This window comes from Mastigoproctus giganteus, chromosome 2, assembly GCF_048544385.1.
Source record: "Mastigoproctus giganteus isolate SK-2022 chromosome 2, ASM4854438v1, whole genome shotgun sequence".
Lineage (NCBI taxonomy): Eukaryota > Metazoa > Arthropoda > Arachnida > Uropygi > Thelyphonidae > Mastigoproctus > Mastigoproctus giganteus.
The window spans coordinates 223,234,085-223,252,824 of NC_143576.1; the positions used below are offsets into that span (position 1 = coordinate 223,234,085).

General features: G+C 36.2%; 1 protein-coding gene across 1 annotated transcript in view; it reads left to right on the top strand.

Annotated features, from left to right (window-relative positions):
- Positions 1-18,740, top strand: part of LOC150090165 (uncharacterized) — a 40,724-nt gene that overhangs the window by 13,373 nt on the left and 8,611 nt on the right. The window contains exons 3-4 of the mRNA XM_090390184.1: positions 10,220-10,348; positions 17,238-17,382. Of these exons, the coding sequence (XP_090246310.1) occupies positions 10,220-10,348; positions 17,238-17,382 (274 nt within the window). The remainder of the gene's footprint in view (positions 1-10,219; positions 10,349-17,237; positions 17,383-18,740) is intronic.

Consider the following 18,740-nt stretch of genomic DNA (forward strand, 5'->3'; position numbering starts at 1 on the left):
GAGCTTGAACCACAGTTCATTCAAACTGGTTCACTCATTCGCTGCCCAAATCCCACTTTCAAATGGTCCAAATAGGGTGATGAGTGGACCTGAAATGCTTCACTCCCCCCCCCCAGTCCCTTTGTTTGCTTGGCCACTGATCTGTGTTGTGCCGAAAAATGCTTAGTTTACTAGGTAAGAGGAGTTTACAATTAATCATTTCAACAACGAATACAATCATTAACTATTTAGCAGTCATGTAAGTTTGAACTATAGTCCCCTTAAATGCTTATGCTAGTCTCGCACTTTACTCAGCAACGTCAAGCCAGGCATGTCCTGTTTATACTCTGGCACAACTGCTAAGTCAGTGGAGTTTACACTTAATTATTTCAACAGTGAATGCAATCATTAATCACATTTAACAGTCAAGCAGGCTTGAAATGTGTCTCACTCAAATGTGTGCACTGGTGCCCTCTTGCACTTGACCACTAGGCTGTTGGGCCTTTATATATATATATATATATATATATATATATATATATTTTTTTTTTTTAAGTTCCAGTATAGATAAACACTTCATATGTGAAGTGTTTATATATACAGGAAGTCCTCGTTGTTAATTGCCTTGTTTGTCTTTTCATTAATTCATCACCACTTGCCTATCACATGCACACCATGATAGCTGACACCAGGTCATGTTGCTGTTAAATCAGTTTTCTTTGTGTATTTATTGAGAATTTCTCAATTTCTTATAAATTTCATTGGAATTTTGATGTTATTTTCAGTTATTTAAATATTTTCAAGAATAATTTAAAGGCTAAAAATATCTTTAGATATTTTAATACATTTCTTATTATTAATAATGAAATTAATATAAAATTCCTAATGAAGTTTATATGTTTAATTTAATGAAAATTATATTTTGCTTAATTATGGGGTGCCTCCGTAGCCAGGTGGGCAGGAACAGCAATGCGTAGCACACGCTTCTTGATTAGACTGGGGTTCAAACCCGTGACCACCAAATACGGAGGGTGCGGAAAGGTCAGGGAATGACCATCGCATATCCCCGGAGCAATATGGCCTTAGCTGCTAATGCTCCTAAAAACCAAATAACAACAACAGCCTAATTATGGCTTGCAACAGCAACTGCTAATTCTGTATTAGAAAAGAAAATGGCTGAAAATATGATTCATTTGAGGCAAAAGTTGAACATCTGGTGGTCATTGCACAAGATTTATCTATGCCACTAACTTCAATGAGATCTGCTTGCAAAAAAGCAGTGGTATTTAGGAAGCAGTGTGCTACACAAAATGTTACTTCCATGAGTGCCACCAAGTAACAATAATAAGAAGCAATGTTAGAAAAAATGGAAAACTTGTAGCTATTAATGGGTGCAAAAAATTTCTGACAATACTTGGCATAGGACCGTGTTGTTTTAAAGTTCATGGTCAGGTTTGTCGCCAAACCTTTCATCTTTGGCTAACTGACAACTCTGGAAAATTTGTGTGATGGATATCACAAAAGCTGTTGATGCATGTCTTGGATTGTCAGATGGTCTGTTATATGATGGATTTTCGTGCTAATTTTTCTTATAATTGTATGATGGGCACCAATTTCTAATAATCTGGCTCATGAACACCTTGCAAAATGAAGTGGCACTTTACCAACATTGCACATTTTCAGACACCAAAATGACTTCAATGAGTTCAACTAAAATGACTTCAATGATTCCAGAGTTTGGAGTGTATAATTCCGAAGTTTGAAAATACACTGAGTTTGTTTGTTTTTTTTTCTTTTTAACCTCTTCATTCTGTTCACCTGATTAGCCTGAATGCTCACACAATCCTTGCACCATTCTTGCACTTTGTGTACTTCTTTGCTCTTTCTGTTTTATAAAAATTCTGCTAGACCAAATCTGAAGGCCTTCCACCACAATTCATCTCTACTCTTTTGTCCACTTAATGGAAGCTGCTGGAATTACGCAAGAAATTAAGTTGAAGTGATATAATTTTGAGCTCCTTCCTAACTAACAAATAAGTAAATAAACAGTTCAGCAAACTGTTTGGCAGAAAGTGTGGTCCAATTAGACAGTCTCCTAGTAGTCCTGCGCAGACATTCAGTGAGAATCGTTGCTGATGTTTTGACTCGTGAATTGTATTAGGATTTTCGTTGGACCAAACGTGACAGTTATGCAAATTAAAAATGCCATCGCATAAACCCAGCTTCGTCAGTGAACAAAATGTTGTTTAAAAATTGGGGTTCAGGACACACTGTTGTTGCCACTGGCAGAAGTTCACTCTGGGAGGGTAGTCTGTATTACTGAGACTGTGTACACGGTGGATATGATGGGGGTACAGTAATTGGTGATGTAAAATTTGCCATGCACTGCTATGACTCAGTACATGCCCTTGCAGAGCAACCCTCCTTTCGAAATTCTTGGATTTTGTTCTATTCTTTTTAACACCCTTTCCTCGATATCAGGTGTTATGCTTCTGGGCCTACCTGCTCGTACTCCATATGCGAAGTACCCATGTTCTCTAAGGCATTGATGTACCATGATAAATGTGCACCTGTTGGGCTGCCTTCGTTGGGGAAATGCTTCTTGGTACAAACGTGCAGCCTTGAGTGCACTGCCGATGGCTTTACCATACATGAAGTACATGTCTGCATACTCTTCATTGCTGTAACCTCTTTCCATGTTGACTATCCTTTGACAAGTACTAGTATGCCTGCTACATCTCAGAGCCGAGTAGAGGGGAAAGGGAGGGAATGAGCATAACCTAACCTAACCAAACAAGTCAGTGGTGGATCCCAACTCTGTACAGTTTACCTTGTCAGTGATGGATCCCAACTAGAAATATGCAATATCTCGAAAACGATTCACTTAAGGACCCATGTTTACTAAGCTTTTTTTGCATTTGTAGTCTGTAGTAAATTACTGACCATCACTTTTGAAATGCCCTGTATAAGGGGGTGTTAAGTTCTCAGCTATAATAGAAAGAAACAGGATAATCCAATTATATATGTAGTTTATTCAACATATTTTCCTTTCAACTCCACACTTTCTACAATGATCTTCCAGCATTTATAAACCTCCCAAATTGAAATCCAAAGACTACTCCTCCCCACACCAAGTTTCTTTTGCTCATTTGATGCAAATTTGAAAATTTTAAATAGTCTGAGGATACAAAATCTGGTGAATATTAGGGATGTTGAAGAAGCTGGATGCCTAGCTTAACCAATTTGGTGTTGTACTGCAAAAACAGCACTCCCTGGGCGAGCTTTCTCCCGTACTTCACCTTCAGTTTATCCAAAAGTGATGAATAAAGCTCGGCAGTTATCATTTTACCCTTTCCGGGCAGTCAATCAACAAAATTCCAAAAGACAGAGGCCGTGACTTTTCCAGCAGCCTTCTGAGTGCCTAACTTCTTTGGTTTGGTTATTTGGTTTTTTTTTTTTTTTTTTTTAGGAGCATTAGCAACTAAGGCCATATTGCTCTGGGATATGTGGTGGTCATTCCCTGACCTTTCCGCATCCTCCGTATTTGGTGGTGATGGGCTCGAACCCCGGTCTAATCAAGAAGCGTGTGCTACGCACTGCTGCTCCTTCCCACCTGGCTACGGAGGTGCCAACTTCTTTGGATGGGGAGGGAGCCACTGTGCCTCCACTCCCTTGACTGTTCTTAGTTCGCTGTATCATAATGAAGCAACCATGTTTCATCCATGGTCACAATATGCACCAAAAATCAATGTCACCATTTTTCAAAATGGTGAAAAATAGCAGTTGAAGACAGGATATGCCGTCACTTTGATCAGCATTCAGACATTTGGGGATCCATTTGCCATACAGCTTCTGCATGTCCAAGATGTCACAATTATCCAACATGTTCTCTGGACATCCCTAGGCTCAGCTATCCATATAGCAGAAATTTGTCTATCACTTAGTATCATGGTGTGAATGGCATCAATATTTTCAGATGCTGTCACGGAAACTGGTCTTCCTCTCCTCTGCATCCTGTGTCAAAAAAAAAAAAAAAAAAAAAAAGTATAGTTTGTGCACTGTTCTCTAAATGTTGCCAACATATCAGCATGAATCTTCTTTGGTGTTTTCCGCTGTAGAAACAGTAGAAACAGGTATTTCATAACTGTTCTACCTTCAGTTTTGTTTAAAGTGATGTTTTGGACAAACATCCTTTCTTCAATTTGTAAAAAAATTAAACTGGATATTAGGGGTTTTTTTTTGAAGCAGATTGGCAGTTTAGCATAAAAAGATATGCCTTTCATAATTTGACACCCATTTGTCAAAAAAAAAAAAAAAAATGGAATGGGTTGGGTTGGGCTGAGAATTTATCAGTACTCCCTTGTATATTCAATAAAAGTTTTTAACTAATTAAAAGGATTTCAGTTCATTGCACAAGATAAATGTTTATGAAATATACAAAATATAAGGAATAATTCATTTTCAAAGTGAAATAAAGATCCAGTTGTTTTTCTGTACAGAAAACAATTAAATATTTTTCAGTTTTATTTAATATTTAATTATTAAATAAAACTGAAAAAATTAATAAACTTAAATTGTTATAACTGTTATACAGGCAGTTCTCACTTTACGAGTTCCCAGGTTTACAAGTTTTTTTTTTTTTTTTCAAATATCAAGTATCAACAGAATTGAAAATATGAACATTAATTGCAATAAATAAATGCGAAACATTCATAAATACGCTATTTCACACCGCATGTGTAGCTATACAATACATTACTACTGTGCATGTGTTTATTTGTTCAGGCAGAGATAAGGTGGAGGTCCAACTCTTAAAGAATTTTGGAAAGAATTCCATATTTTAGATGCAATCAAAATAAAAAAAAGCCTGGGACAAAATTACAGAGAACACGAAGGGTGTTTGGAATAAACTCTGTCATCAGCTTATTGATAATTTTGACGGATTTCAAGAACCAACAGAGATCATACAAAATGAAACAGAAGCAGTCGTTAATACTGCTAACCAATTGCAGCTTGAGATTTCTACAATTGACATCACTGATCTGCTTCAAACACACAGTGGAAAGCCCACAAATGAAGATCTTGAAATGGCAAAATGTGAAGAATCTGAGGAAGAAGAAGAAGAAGAAGAAGATGATTTAACAGCTGAAATTCCTGTTTGTTCCTTCACTCTCAAGGAGCTTGACAAAGCTTTTCAACACAGAAAAAGCAATTGAGATTTTCGAGTCAAGGTTCAAATTTCAAGCGCACTAGAAAAGTTGCTACAGATTTAAAAAACGTTTAAGCATGCTATCGTGAAATTTATAAAGAAAAGAGAAGACTGTCTTGGAAACATTAGCATCCGGCACCCCCCTTCCCCCCCATACTTCTCCTTTAACCCATGCATGGTACTAAGTACTATAGGTTTTGATACCTTTCGTGTTTGGGGTTTTCATAAAAAAAAAAATAAAAAAAATTAGTAGAAGCATATGATGCAAGAAATCAAGCTTGTGCAGCATCAGCCAAAAAAAAAAAAAACACTCCCATTTCACCCCTCCATTCGTTCCAAATACCTGTCCAGCTCAGCCTTAAATTTATTTAGGCTATCAAAGAAACAAACAACTCTTGTAGCATTTCCAAAGAAGAAGACGACTCCTTGTGCTTCCAACAAACCAACAAGTGCCGAGCCAACAATGAGTATGGAACCATCAACAATTGTGCATTTAGTCAATGATGATGAAAAATAAACATTCTTTAATGTTTCTATGTCATAAATAATTTCTTTATTGTTATAATTTGCTTGATTTTAAAGGCTGTTTTCATTTCTTTGGATAAATAAATCATTGTTTAAGCATAAACTATTGTTTTGTTGACCTTTATTTAATATTACTATGGTCAAATTTCATTGGGAACGTAACCCCTGTTTTTAACATTATGTCTGTGGGAAATAAATTCCCGCTTTACGAGCATACACTAACTAGGAACAAATTAACTCGTAAAGTCGGGGACTACCTGTACATCTCCCATTGTATTTCATGTCATAGGCTTGTTTTTTGCATGCTGTGTGTGATTGGGCATTGTTATAGGAAAGTTGGTTCTCTCTCTGCGTGCATGTTTTTATTTATTTATTTATTTTATAGTAAACAGTAAAACTTAAACAGTATTAGAACCTATAGTATTCTAGTATCATGGACTGAATTTGAAAGCTGAGACGACAGAATACTTGTTAACACTGGACTTGAATTTCTGTAAATCATAATTTTCCGAGAAATACACATGTAGGGTGTTCTGAAGAATTAAAGTAGATGGGATTAATGAAGAAGAGAAAATATTAGTTCTGTGAGGTGGGAATTTACAGTGAATGGATTCTGGTTGAGGTGAGGCATGTGTTCTGACAGATGAGAGAGAGATAACAGTATGAAGGTAAAAAAAAATCAAAGTGAGTAAGCTAATGGCATAGCCGTAGCCTAGTGGTCAGGCGCGCGGGTGCATAAGTACACGTGCCTTGAGTGACCGGGGTTCAAGCCCGTGACTACTGAATACGGTGCTGTTTCTTGTATTCTGTCTATCTTGTGAACTCCTCTGACCGTTTGGTCGTCCCGGAGTATAAACAGAAAATTTATTTATTTATTTATTTATTATAAAGTGAACAGAAAAAAAAAATTCGAACAAATAAGCATAAAGCAAATGGCACAGAAACAAATCGGAGTGAGCAAGTAAGAATTTCAAAGAATAGGATGATATTACTCCTTGGAAAATGTTTAGCTGTTAATGGAATTTGATATCCCCCCCCCACAGGAGACTGTGACCATTTCAGGTAGGATTTTTTTTTTTTTTCCACCCAGATACTGTAGTTGATTTTAAATGTTTTCTATCTATAGTATAAAAGAGAGGCAGAAGAACAAGAGAAAAAAAATTATAGTAATTGGCATTTTTTATTTACATGTTACTTATACAGGTTTAAAATAATTGCCTGTGTTTTTCTGCTTGAAAGGTGTCAGTCTTTTTATTCCACTGCAAGATTCGTAATTTTCTTCAAACAAATTAGTTGGTTCATATTCAGTTCTTCTGATTTGGTCTCTCTGTAACAACCTGTGGGACATAACTTGCTTCACTGGTTTACTGGTTTATATTCATCATAATGCCCCTCTTCATTTTTGGTTTGCCTGATTCAGATCAGTATTTAATGTTGAAACTATTTCCTCACCTTTCAAAAAGTGATAATGAGGATCATTACAACAACTACTATATCAAATGTGCAGTTCATTCTTTCCCTCTAGTTTTCTGCATTGCTATTAAAAAACATTAAAAATTTATTGCAGAATAATTCGTCGAAATGTATAGAGAAAACCTACATTTATGGAAAGTTAAATTGAGGGACAATATTGAGGAAATTTAAAGGATCAGATGAGAAAAAAAAAATTAAAAAATTTGATGCATCAGGCCAGGTAGATTATCCATGCCACTTTCTGTATAATACCAGTAACTCTGATGTATGAGGGGTTTCTGAAAAGTAAAGTAACACATTTTTTTTCTTAATAATGGTGAAAGGGAATCAGATGAAACGTGGTGGACAGATAGACCCATTAACGTTCAAAAAGACCACCAATGCGGTGTTGCGGTATTTTTGTCTCACAGCAGAATCCAGTTGCAAAATGGTGGCTACCATGTGAGTGTAGTGCAAAACAGGTGTTCGTGAAGTTATTCACTTTTTGCAAGCAAAAGTGTCTTCACCAAGTGACATTCACCGTGAACTGGTTGCTATGTATGGTGAAAAGGTAGAAGTAGGTGTGTTTTTGGTACAATGAATTTAAAGCAGGCCATGTTGACTTTGAAGATCGACATCATGGCCACAGTATTCTGGGATCACCGAGGCTTTCTGTTGGTGGATTTCTTGCTGAAGGGAGGAACAATCAGTGCACAGTTTTACTGTGCAACGTTGGAAAAACTGAAAGCCAACATTTGACGCAAATGACCAGGACTCCTGACAAGCGGCATGATTTTGTTGCAAAACAACACAACCCCACACACTGCCCACACCACTCGTGAGTGGTTGCGGCATAATCGTTGGGAAATTCTGTCGCATCCTCCCCCTACATCCCAGACTTAGCGCCTTCAGACTTCCATTTGTTCGGCCCTCTGAAAAAACACCTTTCAGGAAAGCATTTCACCACGGATGAGGAAGTTCATCAGGCGGTGCGATGTTGGCTACTACGTGTGGGCGTGGACTTCTTCAGTATTGATAAAGTGATCCATTGTTGAGACATGTGCATCAATAAATTTGGAGACTTTGTGGAGAAGTAGTGCACGTTTACTTACTTCTTGGTGTGTAATTTCAACTTTTTATTATTAAACATCATCGAGAGAAAAAATGTGTTACCTTACTTTTCAGAAACCCTTCGTAATATATAAAAATTCTGTTGAAAAAAGAAATAAAATATGTGTAAATTGACCGTTATGTAAGTTTTTATTTGTTGTAATTTATGTCATTTTGAATTTGTAGCCATTGGTGAAGTTAAGGGTGAAGTTTTTATGCTGCATTATCAGAGTGGTTGATATTATACTAAAATGACATGCATTCAGGTCAAGATGCATGTGGGTAGTTTCCAAGTGCTATAATTTGTAGAACTGAATGGACTGATTACTATTATGAAGGAAAAATAACTGTAGGAATACTCTAAGCCAGGACAAGCTCACATAGTAGTCAGTTTATCCTGTCAGAAGAAAATGTACTCTTGGCATATAGAATCTGTCTTCCCAGTGGACTGATGTATGACAGTTGATTTTCCCAGGAAGCTGGTTATCACTCGTGGGTCTTCATGAAGTTTGTTCCTAAATGTTTCAACAATGAACACAGACATTTGTGAATAGGATTGTCTGCAGCACCTAACAACATATGAAGAGGAAGGAAATAATTTCTTGGATTGCAGAGTGACTAAAGATGAGACATTGTGCAGGCACTTTGAACCCAAGAGCAAGGGTTGTAACATGCAGGTGGAAATATCACTGTAGCTGAAGAATTTCAAGACTTTTGAAAGAACTGGAAAGGTTTGACGTGCCTTCAAAAACCAGAGACTTGGTTGTTTTTGTCGTTTTTTTTATTGAATAATGTACAACCACATACTGTTCAAAACACAATGGCAGCTATTCAGAAACTATACTAGATATAATTGGGCACCTTCTATACATTATTGTTGCTTTGTGATTTTCATGTTTTTGGAAGACTGAAGCTGGCAGAACATAAATACCACACATGATAGTGAAGTGAATAAAAATGGTGCCAGTAGCACCCAAAAGACTTAAGAGCAGAAGATAAAATATCTCATGTACAGGTGAGATAAATTGTGATGGGGATTTAAAAAAATAAAAGTACCAATTACTGGTAAAAAAAAAAAAACTCTGGTATTCACTTGATTCACCCTTTTGGTATTTGAAGTGGCACAGTATAAAATTTCAGAGATCTTAGTACAATTATGCAGTTCTCTCCCCCCAACCCTGATAGAAAAAAAAAGGTGTTGCTGCTGCTTTATCTAAAATGTTACAGTATATGTTGTAGACCATCACTGCAGCGATAAATAGTTATTACTACTCCCATGACACTAAGTATTATTTTTAAAAGTTTGAAGACTGGATATGCTTGAAAAATGAGTGAAATGTTTATTTTACCTCTTAAAGAAATATTTGTGAATAAATAAAAGAAATTGTTTAATAGCATAATTAAGAAGAGCTACATTGACACTGAAAGCCGCAAATAATCTGGACAACCAACAATCAAAACATTGTGTATGTAGAGCTATATTCCATTCCACAAGAACAAATTGCATTTAAATTCTTATTGAAATAAGAATTTGATAATTAAATTTCAGAATACAGAAAATGGAATTGAGGTAAATGTTAATAAGAGGTATAATCTATTATCGTAGAATTTTTCTATTTTACCTATTACTACTTTTATTGACTTGGCATTACTGTAATAACTTCAATAGAAATTATCATAAATTTAAATTAGTTAAAAATGAACAGCATGTTTTACAGCCCATGCATATTTCTTACCATTCAAGCTATCTTTAATTTTTTTAATTTTGCATGCTTTTGCTTTCCACACAAATCATTAGATCTCAATTTATTTTCTATCCATTTTTCAATGAGATTTCTCTGTGTAAAATGTAGTGTTCATTTTCATTGTTAGCATGCTATTCTTCATTCCACAACTGTATCAGAAAAACCTCTATTTTTATTGAATATATTTCTTATTTAAAAGGTGTGATGTGACAAGGAAAAATTCTATCTTACTATTAGAGGGATTACCAAGATTAAGAAAAAGGAACATTCAGCAAAATCTGCATTCTAATGAAAGTTGCAAAATTGTAAAAAAGGAGCATAGAAAGAAGTAAGCTTATGATTAGATTTTTGCTTAAAACAGGTTATCTGTAATTTATGTAAATGTAATTATAACTTAGTTGTATGTAAGTAATGTGTTAATTCAAAAATTTCTAATAATGGCTTTAACATTGTTAATTATTGTAGGCATCTTCTCTTTTAACGTAATACATTTTGGAATACAGTATGACAGAATAGTTTTTCTGCTTTTTAAATGAAATAGTAGTAATATCAGCAACATAATTTAAGGAAGTAAAGCTTATACAGCACCTCCCAAAAAATAAAAAAATAAACTTCACTTCATATGCCCATTCCTTCTAACAGTTTGTGCAAAGCTTTAGATTTATTCAAACTACTCAATTCTACAACGCTGAGTGTAAGTTTCTTTTAACAATCTGCTACTCTCTGATTGAATGCAAATTTTTGCACACCTGTTCTGAAACCATCCTTTTTTCAGTTTAAATTTATGTCCCTTTGTGTGTGTTTTCTACAAAAGATTAAAGATGCCAGTATTTTAGTTTCCTTAAAATTTTAGACTTATGTTTCAATTAAGTCACCATGCAGATGCCTAGTATCCAGAGACTGCAATTCACAGAATCCCAATCTTTCTTGGTAAGAATATCCATTTAAATATTGTGTGAAAGAAGATGGGAAATTCAGGTCTATTTAATTGTTACTCGGAATGATCAGTAGTAATATTTAACTTCATGCAACAGGCAATGCAACAGTAGTAATTAACAGAAAAGACTATGAAAGAAAATCCAAGACCTAGAAGACCCAGAAACTTATCTAAAAGTAGAAAAACATCCCAAAAACAGGTGATGTACTTTACAAATTGTTGAAACCCAACAGCTCTGAGGCTCCACATATCTTTGTGAATATTGGAACACACAAACTCAATAATCCTAGGAAAACCAATAATCAGTGGAAAATCTCCAGAAACAAAAATAGCTGACTGGCCAGTTTACAAAAATAGTGTCAAAAAATCCAAGAGCAATCAAAAATACGGGGCAACACACATTCAAGGTGAAGATAGATTAATCTCTTTCAGTGTAAGTATCTTTGTTTACTTTTATATCATTCCCGAAAATTAAATCCTGCCTCAGGGAGATATTAAAGAACTTCATGTAAAAGTTCCTCAGCGAGATATTAAAAGAACTTCTGTAGATTTTTCTATAGGGAAGACTTACTTCACTTTCAGAGATTCTTTCTACATTCAAAAATTTGGCCTCAGTATGTACAGTCCTTTGTCTCTGTTGTTAGTTGAAATATTTATGGATAAACCGGAATCTGAAATTTTGGAAAATTAGCACACTTCTGAAACTATGATGCAGATACATAGATGAAGTCCAGCTATCTGGACCCATGGTGAAAATCAGCTTAAGAATTTCTTTTATAGCATCAACAATTACTGCCTTCACATCAGATTTGGAATGGAAATAAAAAAACATGCCATAAACTACCATTTTTAGATGTTTTACCCACCAGATCACATTCCAAAGTGTCATGCCCAGAAGTTCACTGATCCCATCCTTCCACCTAGTTGCAGGTCTACCTCTGTACCTCTTCCCCTCGGTTTCCCTTCCATTATATTCTTCAACAGAAAGTTTTCCCTTCTTACTATATGACCAAAAAACTTGAGTTTTCTTTTGTTGATGCTATGAAGAAGAATTTTAGGCCTGTCAATTTTATTCAATGCCCACTCATTTGTTCTTCGATCCAAGTAAGAAATACACAGTATTCTCCTGTAACACCACATTTCAAATGTCTAAATTTTCTTCCTGTCAACTCTTTTCAGATTTCATCCTTCATATCCATAAGTGGCAACTGGAAAAATTAACGAATCAATGATTCTCAGTTTTGTCTTTAGGGGCAGGTCATGATCTCTCCATAATTTTGTCAGATCAGCGAACGTTTTAGCAATTGCCTGTCGTCTCTTTACATCATTTGAGCAGTCACTATTTTTATTTATTCTTGACCCTAAGTAATCAAATTCATCAACTTCTTCGATATCTTGCCCATTAACCTTCACTTTATTGGAATCGGGATTATCACCAATCATCATAATTTTAGTTTTACACACATTCAGAAACAATCCGTTTTTTCTTACTTGCTTCACATACTCTCCTCAGAGTTTCTTTAAGATGATCCTTAGAATTACAAATTAGCACAGTATCATCTGCATAACAAAGGTTGTTTATCTTCAGTCCTCCAATTTTGATGCCAGTCTCTAAATCTTCCAAAGCTTCACGCAGGATATCTTCGGCATAAAGATTAAAAAGGTGAGGTGACAAAATACAGCTCTGCCTGACACCGTTACCTATTGTGAAAAAGTCCTTGTTTCCCTTGTTCATTCTCACAGTTCCTACCTGTTCCTGATACAGTAGCTTAATCAGCTGAATTATGTGGATCGGGAAACCCATATTAGTCATCGTATCCCATAGTTTCTCATGTCGAACACAAATGCTTTTGCATAATCTATAAAACACAAAACGACTGGAACATTGAATTCTTTGCATTTTTCAATAATCAGTCGTAGACTTAAGATCTGATCTCTGTCTCCTCTACTCCCTACTGAAACCTGCTTGCTCTTCTGGCATTTCATCTTAAAGTTTTCTTGAGATTCCATTCAATATGATTTTAAGAAGAATCTTGCTAGCATGAGAAATTAGGCTAATAGTCCTGAAAGTATATGTATTATGTCAAAATTATTCTTTGCATCCAGTTTGTTTGTGGTGACCTCATAGCAGCTAACCAGATTGGTCAGGCATGATCTCCCTTTAACAAGCCAGGTGGGAAGGAGCAGCAGTGCGTAGCACACGCTTCTTGATTAGACCGGGGTTCGAGCCCGTCACCACCAAATACGGAGGATGTGGAAAGGTCAGGGAATGACCACCGCATATCCCGGAGCAATATGGCCTTAGTTGCTAATGCTCCTAAAAAAAAAAAAAAAAAAAAAAAACCCCTTTAACAAATAAATCTGTGATTGCCTTTTACCTTCACTCTTATGAAGATGATCTTGCATCAGACTTACAGGTCTGTAGTTTTGCCATTTGAAACAGAGACATTCCAACTGAAAAATGAAGATTCAGTTGGAATGTCTCCAATCTGTACAAGCTTCTCCTGAACCAAAGGATGCTTTCATTGTTATGGCTGAGGATTTGACCACCTTGTTTGCTTCTTCATTTAATTGGATAGATTGCATCAGTTTCAAGTGCCTCTGTTCAATTTTAGCCGCAGCAATCTCTCTTCCAGCTTCCTTTTAGTTATTATAAATTAATTTAACTCCCAGTCAGTAATAGATAGACTTCTGACTTTGTTTCTACAAACATTCATGTGAATACATGCAGTATATTTATTCAGCTTGTCAGCAACCTGTACATGATAATAAGTATGCATTCATGTCAAGTGGACCATTGCGATGAGTCATCCCTTTCCTTCTAGCATTAACGTATTTACCCCAGGGGCTCACATCTGGTGAGTATGGGCTTGGCACACCCAGGGTCCTGAGCTGGATATCATCATTCTTCTCTTTCTTGGTGATTCCCCTCTACTTCGACTCTCTCTCTCTCTCTCTCTCTCTCTTCTCTCTCAATGTAACTCATAATTTTTTTTTGGCTGGTGCAGCATAAGCGTCAGGCTTCCTTGCACCATATGGCTAATAATAATAAGCAATGAATTCCTTCCTGCTTTTCTTTTCACTCTTAACCAGTAACCTCTAATAATCTGCCTTGGCACAGCTAGCCCACTCCCCTGCCGCTCTTCAAGTAACTTGATGATAGACTAATTTTTACTTACTGTAGGACTCTATCTCTGAAAATTTACAATCATCCCATTCCCTGCATTTTTCTTCTCTGTTATTAAACAGAGAAGAAATAGACTGCGAGGCTCATGGAATAGAAATTTTCACAGCATGGTCTGCATTTGTTAAAGCTGCCTCCGTAGCCAGGTGGGCAGGAGCAGCAGTGCGTAGCACACACTTCTTGATTAGACCGGTGTTCGAGCCCATGACCACCAAATACGGAGGATGCAGAAAGGTCAGGGAATAACCACCGCATATCCCCGGAGCAATATGGCCTTAGTTGCTAATGCTCCTAAAAACCAAATAACAACAACAACATTTGTTAACAGAGGCGAGTGTTTTTACAGGAGTGGGACACACTTTAATTGAAGTAGTACAAGAATAATCGGTGATACTATTGAAACAGTGTCAGGTGGGTTGGAAACTGCTAGCCTGGGGGAGGATATACAGACTAATAGATTAACAGCAGCTGTGGACGGAAGTGAAAGTGATTCTTTCACTACTTCTATTGTGACATGCAACAGCCTGGAAAGCAAGGTGTTGTGGATTACAAGGCCTGCTGGTGGTCCTCGTGGACAAGAAAATATATGGGCTGTGTTAGGGTTACTAAGAGTAAAAACAAGTGCATGTATACTTGTATGTACACTAATGCTAGGAGTACAGCAAACAAATTTGATGAATTTTACGTACAAATATGGATGTAGGCATATTGAAGATTAATCATATTGCTTCACTAAATATAAATGATATAACTGTTGATGATTCTGTTCAGGTTGCTGACAATCTGAATAGATATTTTTATATACATTTACACATCAGGAATTTTTTAGGGATGGGGATTCCAGAAGTATATCAAATTCCAACAGGAAGCTAAATGATTTTGTGATAACTGAGAGGAAAGTGGAAGGGAAGTTGTAAATTGGAAAGGTCCCATCTGTTATAGGACCAAAGAAGGCAGTAAAAAAGATATGCAAGCCTTTAACCATAATTATGAGAGTATCCTTGAATTTGGGAAGGTCCTTATGGATTAGAGATTTGCAAATTTCTCCCCATTTAACAAATAGGAGATCAAAGAGTAAAGTGACTAATTATAGACCTGTATGCTTGACTTTTACAGAGGAAATTATGGAGTCACTAGTTAAAGAAGGAATGCAGTGATACTGCAATCACAGCATAGATTTATTGCTAGGGATGAACATGTGTGAACAATATTATTGGGTACTCTGATGCAGTAAAAAGGAGCCGAATGCAAAAAATAATAATTTTGGCATCGTATAATAGAATTCAGAAGATTTTGATACTGTTCCACATTTCCCCTAATACCATATGGCTCCACTTTGCTGTACAAAGTAGAGCAGTATGGTATTAAGGACAAGTTACTGCTATGGATGAAAAAAAAAAAAAAAAAAAAAAAAGAAAAAAAGAGAAAAATGGCTGAGTGGGAGAATACAGAGTGGTTATTAGTGGCACTGCTCTTCTTAGACTAATGTTAATGGTGGAGTCCCCCAGGGTTCAGTGATAGGCCCATTGTTGTTTTCAATATTTATTAACAATGTTGATATCAATATCAAGCTAATATCTTAGATTGCAGATGATACAAATGATAAGGTTTGTTAATGCGTTTAATCAGGGTATGCTACTGAAAAAAGATATAGAAAAATTAGGCAGGTGAGCTGAGAACTGGCAAAAAAAGTTTAGCATAACAAATTCACAATACTGCATATGAGTAGCAGTAATATGCAGTATTGTGAGGAATAATACCAAGTGTGTGGTCACCATGATCGATGTAGTGAATAATGAAAAAAGACGGGGTAATTGTACTGTAAGTTCTCTTGACAGTGCAAATGGGCTACTAGGACAGCTCATGGAGTTTTTTATCAATGATATACAGGAATTTTGCAAACTGGGATGAGTTGATTATCTAATTGTACAAGGCTGTTGGAACAGTTGCAGAGAAGAGCAATGAGATATTTGAGGCTTTAAATGGATTGAGTCATCTAAATATTAATGGCAGCATTAATAGAGGCAATATAGCTGGAGGCCTCATTTTAGGAATTATGTAGAGTTGCTAGAACAAGTACAAAGACTGGCAACAAGATTGGTGAGGGGAACAAAGGGGTGCTCTTACCAAGAAAGGCTTAAGCTCTGCAAATTGCACTGCAATTTGCATAACTTAACCCGATTGAGGTGTATAAGGAATTAATCAATTGAATCAGTTAATTGATCTTAAGCAATTGATCTGATTGAAGTATATAAAGCCTTTAACTGGTTGAGCAAGCTCAGTGCTGATGGGATTCTTCCTCTTCCTCAGATTACGAACCTGAGGGAACATAGATTCAAATTGAGAAAAGACGGTTGTAGAATAGATATGCGGAAATTTTCTTTCAGCCAGCAGGTAGTTCATTGCTGGAACAGCCTTCCGTCTCTTGTTGTGTGAAGTTGATAGCTTGAATAAATTTAAGGCTGAGCTAGACAGGCATTTGGAGTGAATGGATGGGTGAATTGGGAAGTTTTTTTTTTTTCTTTTTCTTTTTTTGCTGATGCTGCAAAAGCTTGCTTTCTTTCATCATATACCTCTGCTAATGCTAATGTGATACAAGAAAGCATGCCTTCAATCAATTCCAGTTTATTATTGGAACTGCACTTCTACCTAGTGCTTTGGAAGGAGGTAGTTGGAATGAATTTAAAGGAAAATTGAACAAATTATTAAAAGAAATGGACAAATGAAGTGTGTATAAAATTTTTTGTTTCATTGTTTATTTATGTTTAATGCTGCATGAATTACTAACTTATTAATATTATGCAACATTGATGTTTACATATTGCTAGTCAGTTTTTAGTGGCATAGTGGTTATAATCACTGTCCTTCCCACACTACATGTAAAATGCATGTGTTCAAATCCTGTCAAGGACACGAGCTTTTATGGGCTTTTATTCACTCCGTGGCTGAGTTAGTCAATCTTTGGTGTGGATGGCAGGATTTTTCATCCAGCAAAATGGGCAAATTGACAAGAGAACACATGCAATTTATGGACAATACATATCGGCAGATGAATTAGTTGTCAGGTCCCCCAATATGACACTTTTTTTATTTTAGATTCCCATGCGTGATTTGTGGAAAAGTTCTCTCTAAACGTAGCGTATTGGAAAGCCATTACTTTCGTCACAAAGGTGAAAAGCCATTCAAATGCACTTTTTGTGATAAAGTTTATTCATCAAAGGTGACTTTGAAAGGTCACATGGTAAGTAAATATGAATTATTATCATTATTATAATTAATTTTGTAAAGAAATTTATATAGCTTAAATTAACAGTATTTCAAATTAGCAAGATCCACCATAAGTTGTACAGGGCTCCATATTTTGCTTGATGTTAGTGTATACAATTCATAAAACAATGCCTATATTTCTGATAAATCAAAAGAAATAACTTAATATTTAATTGAAATATTCATATGTTTATTTTACTATATCATTTGGTCCTTTTCTTAGTAGTTGTTAGACTTGGTGATTTTGGCAATTACAGACCTGTTAGTTTAACTTCTGTTCCGGGGAAAATAATGGAGTCACTGATTAAAGAAGCACTGCAGGATCATCTAGACAAGACTGCAGTTATAGTTCAGACACAGCATGGGTTTGTTAAGGGGAAGTCTTGTCTGACAAATTCGATTGGATACTATGATGTGGTTACAAGGGAACTGGATGCAAAATATAATTTTGATATCATATACTTGGATTTCAGGAAAGATTTTGATACTATTGCACATGGAAGACTACTGTGCAGATTGGAGCAGTATGGCATTAAGGGCAAGTTGCTGCTATGGATAAAGAGATGGTTGGGTGGGAAAAGACGGTGATAATCAGTGGACACTGCTCTTCGTGGACTTGTTATTTGGTTTTTAGGAGCATTAGCAACTAATGCCATATTGCTCTGGGGATATGCGGTGGTCATTCCCTGATCTTTCCACATCCTCTATATTTGATGGTCACGGGCTCGAACCCAGGTCTAATCAAGAAGCGTGTGCTACGCACTGCTGCTCCTGCCCACCTAGCTACGGAGGCACCCTTCATTGACTAATGTTATTAGTGGAGTCCCCCAGGGTTCAGTGTTGGGTACATTGTTGTTTTCTGTATTTATCAATGATAGGGTTAATGTCCAAATTTGCAGATGATACGAAGGCTGGCAGGGTTGTTAATGACAGTGCAACAGATCTAGAATGACTACGCACCTTTTTTCGATAATTGGTAAAATTATAATAAATAATGATAAGTACAGTCGGACCTCTGTTTAACGAACTTCTTTCTAGCGAATTTTTAATTCCCCTTGGTTATTACATTTAAAATAGTCTCCATAGAACGAAGAAAATTTTCCATATAACAAATATAAGAGACTTATATTAACTGGGTAGCATTGTTGCACTGCTGGCCTTCAAGCAATTTAGGTAATAGTGCTGCAACTTAGTGTTACCTGTAAAGCCTATCCAACTACCTGTCCAACACCCCAGGAAGTCAAGATGGTCAACCACTTATTCTCTATTACTCTATGTATCCATAGCCAGTGGGCAGATCAAGGCATATTCCACATTCGGACAGTAGGCTCA